This window comes from Charadrius vociferus, unplaced genomic scaffold (assembly GCF_000708025.1).
Source record: "Charadrius vociferus isolate BGI_N301 unplaced genomic scaffold, ASM70802v2 scaffold39, whole genome shotgun sequence".
Classification (NCBI taxonomy): domain Eukaryota; kingdom Metazoa; phylum Chordata; class Aves; order Charadriiformes; family Charadriidae; genus Charadrius; species Charadrius vociferus.
In genome coordinates, this window is record NW_009650188.1 from 2,967,234 (window position 1) to 2,975,302 (window position 8,069).

The window sequence follows — 8,069 nt, forward strand, 5'->3', positions numbered from 1 at the left end:
TTCCCCACTAGAGAAAAACATGGATGTTTTTCTTTATTTGATATGAAAAGTATTTTTCAAAAGGGCCGATTCAGGCAAGGTCTTTTTACCCAGAGCACAAGCTCGACACCAAAACTTTTCTCAAAAAACCAAACATGTTGACTCCAGCTTTCCACAGGAAAAAGAGACAGTAGACAGGGCAAGATTCAGAGACTTGTAGTAATGCACCACTACTTGAACACATTTGGAAGGGCAAAATAACCAACATTACTTACTGGGGTGGGTATTTATACTCTTTCCTAGCCCCAGTTGGGAAACCTCCCAAATTTACCAGGTGTGGAGATTGCTCTTAATTTAATCAATGCTATTTTCTAGGGATCTCTTGATGAATTATTTTCAGGGTAATGAGCAGGGCAGCAGCACACATTGCCCAGTGGGAGAAAGTATCCCATGCACGCACACAGCTCAGTACTCCTTCATCCCTCCCTGTCCTTGCCACATCCCCCTGGGGTCCCCTAGCAGTAAAGAGCAGCGAGGAGGAGGAGGAGTGGGAGGAACAGCACCCCCAGCACTGTCAGGCAAGGGAAGGTGGTGGGGGTGGTGGGGGTGATGCGCGTCCTCGTGGCTTGCAGTGTTCGATCCCACTGGGTGAGGATGGCCTTTCTGGCCCCGCTCCACTTCCCCGGGCCCATCAGCCGAAACTGGTAGGGGCTGCAGGGGCCGAAGATGACCTTCAGGGCCAGCTGCGGGTCCGTCAGCAGGAGCTTCAGCACATTGGGCTTCACGCCGATGGCTGAGGCCAGCTCATCCATGTAGGTGATATAATCTGTCTGCAGCGTGGTGCTGTTCCCATACCTTTGGGGGAGAGAGAAGAGGAAAAAGAAGGGCTGATTTAGGTGTCATGTCACCCTCCCCCCCCCTTTTTTTTTTTAATTGTTTTTATTTATTTCTTTAAGCACAGTGAAGGCAGAATCTGTCCTCTGTTCTCCCCCACCAAATCTGAGGAGCGGAGCTGGCTGGTGGCCACAGCTCCAGGGGACATGCATCATTGCTGCTGCTAGTGGAGGAATCTGGCTCACAAGAAAACGTTGCGTTTTGAAACTTCCTACAATGCAACGGTTTCTAAAAACAAAAGAAAACATTGCTTGGAACAGGTTCAGCTTTCACTGATTATATTCATATTTTTAAATGATTGCTTCACTACAATATCAGATAGACTCAGAGAGGGAGAAAGCAAGGCACTTTCATGGGCTTTATGAAACGAAAAAGTGTCACTTTGAAGACTAATGATGGAAGTGTTCTGTTTCTGCTGGGGCCTCACCCTGATTGTGTGTGAATGAGAAGTGCTTTTTTGGCCTGATAACGCTCAGTGATGGCAAATGAGCATTTTCAGGCAGAAAATCTTTCCATCTTGAATTTTCCACCTGAACTTGCCTGATTCAGGCCTCCGCAGTGCCTGCATCCAGCTCACTTGGGGCTGAGGTGATGGCAGGGCTCTTCTGTGAGCACAGGAGTCCCATGAGCTGTACTTACCACTTGAGCTTCTTCCCCATCTTCTCATCAATGTCATCCATCATCTCGCTGACTTGGGGGAGCGTGCACTGCCCTGGAAAGAGCAGGAAGAGCATCAGCAAAGGGAGATGATGCCCAGGAGATCCCTCCTGCAGCAGGTGGGGTTTACAGGGATCAGCTGAGCCCTTGGGTGCCTCTCTTCCCTTTGGTGTCAAGATCTGGGCTTGTGTCAAGCTTGGGTGTGGATGTGGATGTGACAACACTGGCTCCTCTGTCCTTCCAGTTGTGTAGTGATGCCCAAGACGCTCTTCTCCCCAAGGCAGCCCCACCACAGGGAACTCATTGCTATCTGCAGTGGGCTGAAAAGTGACCTTCTCCCATTGTGCAAGACAGCCCATCACATGGAGAACCCATTACTATTACTGGTAGTAATACGTATTTCTGGGCAAAACCTGTTGTGTTCCTTGGCACTCAGGCCTGATTTTCAGTTTCAACCTGCACATTGCTGCTGGGAAAGGCTACTTCCCATTAACAGAAATTAGAGCTTCGCCTAGTCCGTGCACATCTACCTACCCTGAAACACCTTGACTGCCCAGCGGCACTGGAGGTCCGCTGTTGGGATAATGGGTCCAAGGGACTGGACTAGTCCAATGACTGCCATGGTTGGCTTCTCGAGCTGAGGAGGGAGGATGCCTTTGTAGAGTGTGACCTGATTGTCCCTGCTTTTGATGATGGAATTATCCTCCATGAAAGGGTAGGAGTAACTGTAACCAGTGGCAAAGACAACCACGTCAACGTCATCCTGCACAGTCCCATCTTGGAACAAGACAGATGTCTCTCTGAACTCCTTCACGTTCGGCTTCATCACCACCACGCCGCAGGCAATGCGGCTTGGGAGGTCGTCATTGAACACCGGCTCCTTGCGGGAAGTTCTGCAAGGGCAAACGTGGTGGCGCTGTCACAGAGGTGGCTTCTGCTGCTGGCCCAGGATAGGCATGGTCCAGCCCCATCCAAAACCAACACCCCGGGGGTTTTGGGGATAGATGGCCCTGTGCATACCTGTTCAGTGGCATGAGGCCAAAGTTCTCATGCTTGAAGAACCGGTTCATGCCTCTCACATACAGCCAGTCGCTGAGTGCCCTAGGGAGGATGTTCCCCAGCCAGGTCCGGAAACGAGTGATGACCAGCATGTCCCAGGGGTAGCCATTGTCCCAGACGCGGCTCATCACCCAGGACCCACTTCGGGAGCTCAGGTAGACCTGGGGGGACAGCCAGGAAGGGGTGAGCTGCCCCTGTCTCATGCATGCGGTGGCAAGTGCTTGAACAGATGCCCCCCACCCCCTTGCCCAGTGGCTCTGGTGTAGGCCCCTGTACCTGCGACGCCACAGCGCTGAGCTCCACAGCAATGTCACAGCCAGAGTTGCCCAAGCCTATCACAAGCACCTTCTTCCCTCTGAACTTCTCTGGCTCCTTGTACTCTCGGCTGTGGAAGTAACAGCCTTTAAACTTCTGTATTCCTGAGAAGGAGAACAGGAAGGGTCATAATTTACCCCAGGAATTAAAAGGAGAGGCTGTGCTGGCCTGGGGATCTCCCCTTCCCACAGATGCTGCTGGGGAATCCATTTGAGTGTTTCTCACAGTAACAGATGCCTCCTGTACACAGAGGGATGCTGCAAACCCGTAGTCGAATGGGATTTGTTTCTGGGTTCATTCAATATTTAAAGAGAAAAAGTATGCAAGCACAGAATACCTTTGCATGGTATTTCTGTACCCCAAAAGGGTACTATCGCAACCCCAACATTGCCCCGAGGCACCTGGACAGCCACACTCCATCCCCTCGGTGTGGCTTTATATCCTTGCGGTAGTAAGTCACAGGGAAGCAGCTTTCATTTTTAAAAGAGAAGATGGCAAAGGATTTGCCTCGAGCCCTTGTCCTCCAAACAGACCCCCCCAGCACCAAATATTTCTTGCCAGAGAGAAAGCTTTTCCCAATGCTGTGCCAGTACAGAGAGGCAATGGCTATCAGGTAACATGCATAACATTTGTACTAGAAATCATGGGAAAATGCCAAAGAAAAGTGTTTTACAAAATCCTTTTATGAAAAACCTTCTGTTAAAGTAAAACAGCCTATTTTTTTTTTTTTTTCCCCTGGGAAAGATTAGCATTGTCCCTGCTTTGATATAGTCTGGATACTGAGTCTTTTTTCTTAAAAAAGATAGGTTTTGATTTCCTGAACGGACCCCCATCCCCCAAAATATTCCTCTCCTTTTAATGCTGAAAAGGCATTTTTTGCAGGGAAGAACATTGTGAAGGAAGGTATTTGCCCAGCTGTGTGCCTGCATATTCCACACATGCAGCTTACCTGGGAATTCCTCAATGGGGAGGTTAGGGTAGACATGATGCCCAGAGCAAACCATAACAGCATCAAAAACCGCTGTCTCTTCCTTCCCATCTCTCTGGGTCACCACCTCCCATTGCCCCGTCATGGAAAAGTCTGGGCGTTTTTTAACCTTGGTGACCAGGGTCTTAAAGGAAACAAAAGAAAGAGATCCATGGGTGTCCGCAGAGCAGACTGAGAGGTTTAGGGAGTCAGTGGGATTCAGAGGTCCCAGGGAGCCCAGGGATGTTTGCTCCTGTGATTTCATGCTGGCAGCTCTGGGGAGTGTACAAAGAGGGAACCTGATGACACCTGCTTTAACAAAACCAGGAGGGTTTTTTTTTCCCCAGCATATTTTGTCCCAGAATTTTCCCTGCGGCAGGGGGACCTGGGCACGGATGCAATGTCCCTCCTTCCCAGGTCCCCCTGCTACTCACTGCCCCTCTTCACTCCAGGCTTTTTACCTTGAACCGTATGTGCCGGAGCAGGTTGAAGTGCTCAGCATACTTGCAGATGTAGTGCTGGAGCCTGGCATTGTGCATGTAGTTGGGGTGGTCGTCGGGGAAAGGGAAGTCAGGGTAACACATCATCTCCTTGCAGGAGTTGGTGAAGACAGTGCGGTAGATGCTGGCTCTGCCTTCCTCTGCTTTGTCCTGGAGGGAGAGGAGTGTGGTTGTGTCCCATTAGGGGGGAAATGACCCCCGCCTGTCCCGGAGCCCTGCATCAGTTCCTCCAGATACCATCACCCCCAGACATCCACCTCCAGGCTGGAGCCAGAGAAAAGTGCAAAGCCATCAAATGCAATAACTAAAAAAGCCCCTATGAGCACAGAAGTGTTCTAACAGGCCAGGAGGAGGGTTTGCATCACTCAAGGCATTTAGGAGCTGGTTACATTTGCACCTACCAGGGAAAGTGGAAACCTCAGGGGAAGGGACTGTGGAAGGTCCATGACAGAGCCTCTCCGCTGCACATCCAGAAAGCATCAGGAGGTTGGGTGGGACACAGCTACACTCGTGCACATGGACACGTGCAAAATATCACAGGAGACAAATAATGTGGGACCTACCAGTGCCCAGCCAGCTTCCTCCTGGTCTGCCTGTAAAGCTTCCAAAATTCCGCAGGTGCACCTGGACATCGTTCCCTTGTGTACATGGTCTTGGTGATTGCATAAGTGAAGGCAGGAGCCCGGCTGGGCACGTTTGCTTTGGCACAGCATCTCAGCTGCCCATGCTTTATGCAACCGTAGGGCAGATCTGGCATGGGACGTGGATGGAGGCTTGTGCCTACCACCCAGCAGTGCCCAGGCCAGCTGGCCAGAGTCCTGCTGACATCTGGAAGGGCAGGACATGGGGGATCTGCCAAAATTCCCAAGACCATCATGCATGCAATGGGGCCCAGGCTGGTCTGGTCCAGTCCTGCCCAAAATGGCCAGCCCCACGCATCACCCTGTCCCTGTCAGGGGGTCATCTGCTATGTCTGCCCTGACACTTGGCACTTAACAGCATGAAACACAGGTAATGTGTTTCCCTTCCCCGATAGCTTTGATGCCAGGACAGAGCTGGGAAAAATGCAGAGGGGTTTCTGCACTGAAAAATTCATATTTGGGTTGGCCAAATTCTTACTAACTTCCAATAAAAGAAAAAAACCGCAAACAACTGAAACCCACCAAACTGAAAAAACAGAGGAGTTAAAGTGCTTTTGACTTTTCTCCTCAGTGGTGATACTGTTCTGAAATTCTCCATTATAAATATCAAAAAGTATTGCCAAACTTTCTGAAGGAATTTGCTGGAGCCCTCCCCAGAAAAGACCAAAACCATGTGATCCATATTTTACATGAGTCGAATGTTTCAGATAATCCAGAACAAGTTTTCTGCCCTCCCCTCTGCCCCAGGGTTTAACTCACAGGGGCTCAATTCCTCTCCCTAAGGACACCTTGAGCTGCTCCTGCAACCGCAATCCCACCCCGAATTAATCCTTTGGCCCCAGCCTGCCAGTGGGTGGGCAAGTGGCACGAGATGGCTCTGGGTCTGACCCTCTGACTATTCATTTGGGTTGCTTTTCGGCTCCACGGTGCATGGCCTCTATGTAAAAGCATGCTGAGAGCTACACTGAGCAGCAGCAAATGTTCCCCAAGCTGGGGTGGTGACAACTGGCTGTCCCACAGGGAGACTTCTGCAGGGCTTGAAGACCTGCATTTCAGAGATGTCCCTATCTCCATGGGCTTTGAGGGGAATGGGAGCACGTCCTCAAAGCAGCGCCAAGTGTTTTGCAGCCCCTTAGCTCAGGAGAAGCTGGTGGTTCCCTCCGTCCCCAAAGGAGAGGGGCTGGTGGTTCAGAGGGGACTTGGCTCAGCAAGCCAAGGGACAAGCAGGCTGTCCCCAGGGTAAGGGAGAGGGGCGAAGGACCTGTATTGAACCCACCAAGCCCTCCCACCTGCAGCCATCAGAGCAGAGCAAGTGGGTGCAGGCACACAGGATGCAGCCTCCCAGCCCTGAGGACACAAGTTTCCCCAGTCAGCTCTGAAACCAAGCAGCCAAAAACACTCACCGTGTAGCGCCAGAGACCCCCGACGTCCTCGCTCTGCTCGAAGCAGGTGGGCTCCAGCCCTTCTTCCACGCAGCATTTGATGGCTGCCAGCCCGCTGACACCCGCGCCCACCACTGCCACACGCCGCACCATGCTGTCCTGCCTGGGGGGGGGAACATGGCAGAGCCAAGACCAGCCAGGCACGTTCACCCAGGTGGGTCTGTAGCCCCCAGCAATGCCCCACAGGAGCAGAGCACCTCCTCCCCAGCACAATTCCCCCAGCTCCTTAAATAAGCCAGGGGGTTCCTTGCTGATCCTTGCTCACCTGCTTCCCGTATGGGCGTAAGAGTTTTGGGCAGGGTGGAAGAGCTTTCCCCGGTACCCAGGGGCTCTCTCACGGGGAGGAGAGGCAGCTCAGGAGGAGCTCCCCCGAAAGAGCAAAGCTCTTTTATGCAGCGTTGCGCAGGAGGCAGGGCCAGCGCCGAGGGGTTGTTTCGATGAATGACTTGCGCTGTTTGGACTTTAGCAAGCCCGGAGCTGTAACATGAGGAGGAGCTGCGGGCGCAGAGCTCCTAAATTAGGAAATATAGTGTTGGACTGAAATTATTGCAAGATCGAGCCCAGGGTCACCGAGCAGCGGCAGCCACCTCTGGTCTATGGGACAAGCAGCATCTCTCAAATGCCTGCATGCACACACCACTCCAAAATGGCACAGCAGTGCCCATGTCATCAAGAATGGCAGGTAGGACCAGGCTGCCCAACCGCACCCCATCCTTCCACCCCAGCACTTCAGTTATTCTCCTGCAAAGAGGGCAGCTGGCAGTGCCACCCCAGGGACAAGCCACCCTGGTATCGGGCAGGTTCCTGTTCAAAGTGTCTGACCACTTTACCCTCTGTCTAATAAATGGGGCAAGCGTGTTTCAGAGGACATCTGCCAGGAAGGACAAAGAGCAGGCAAGCGCAAAAGAGTCTGTTTGCAAATCCCAATCCCTCTCTGTACTCTTCATCTAAGTCTCATTGTGTGAGTTCATCCATCAAACCCCTGCCTCAAAACAGGTCCCGGAGGAGAACTGTTCAGCTGGGAGTATGCCCATTTCGGAGTTGCTGGAGCCTCTAAGGCTGTCTAAGCTGGGCTGTTAATTCATGCTAAATTGACTTGAAATAAAATAGAACAGAGAATGCCAGAAAAATGATTGAACAACCAAAGTGAAAAAGAATGAAAGCACTATTTTTTCCACTATCTGCCAAAGTGGTTGGGCTTTCCAAGGGAACAGTTTTGGAGTCATGGTTAAGTTGACTCAATACAAGCAAACTGCCAAGCTGGCTTTATGGATTCCCAGCCTAGAGGAGGTGTGCATCCTCTCCTGCAGGACACAACGTGCAGGAGGAGGAGGACTTCTCTGAATTAAAACATTTGTCAGAAAACAATGTCCAGGAGCAATGCACCGCAAGAGAGCATGCTTGCTCCTGGCCCTGGCATGGGGATAGGAAAGGTCAACCCAAGGCAGAAGGAGGGGAACAAAGGTGCAGGAAGAGTCAATCATTTACCTGGAGTGACAGAGCTGTCAAGCGTCTGAAAGAGGAAAAGGCCATGGACCTCTTGACTAATCATTTCCCAGCTGCCATTTTCCTCAAAAGAAAAAAAAAGTTTTGGACATTTTTTTTCCCCCTCTTG

At 51.5% G+C, this 8,069-nt stretch overlaps 1 protein-coding gene across 1 annotated transcript; it reads right to left on the minus strand.

Moving 5' to 3' along the window:
* Window positions 1-494: 494 nt before the first annotated feature.
* Window positions 495-6,547, minus strand: LOC104293404 (dimethylaniline monooxygenase [N-oxide-forming] 3-like). The gene is made up of 8 exons (XM_009892909.1): window positions 6,416-6,547; window positions 4,333-4,521; window positions 3,854-4,016; window positions 2,866-3,008; window positions 2,551-2,750; window positions 2,065-2,423; window positions 1,513-1,585; window positions 495-834 (listed from the first exon to the last, which is right to left on the minus strand). Exons 1-8 carry the CDS (start codon window positions 6,545-6,547, stop codon window positions 495-497), a joined length of 1,599 nt encoding a protein of 532 aa, XP_009891211.1.
* Window positions 6,548-8,069: the final 1,522 nt, after the last annotated feature.

What these genes read in the sequence shown, in the direction of transcription:
- LOC104293404 (XM_009892909.1), bottom strand. Translation starts at nt 6,547, where the DNA reads ATGGTGCGGCGTGTGGCAGTGGTGGGCGCGGGTGTCAGCGGGCTGGCA. An exon ending in GGGGTCTCTGGCGCTACACG is followed by an intron (nt 4,522 to 6,415) that starts GTGAGTGTTTTT and finishes CTCTCCCTCCAG; the next exon opens with GACAAAGCAGAGGAAGGCAG. An exon ending in CCCCATTGAGGAATTCCCAG is followed by an intron (nt 3,009 to 3,853) that starts GTAAGCTGCATG and finishes TCTCCTTCTCAG; the next exon opens with GAATACAGAAGTTTAAAGGC.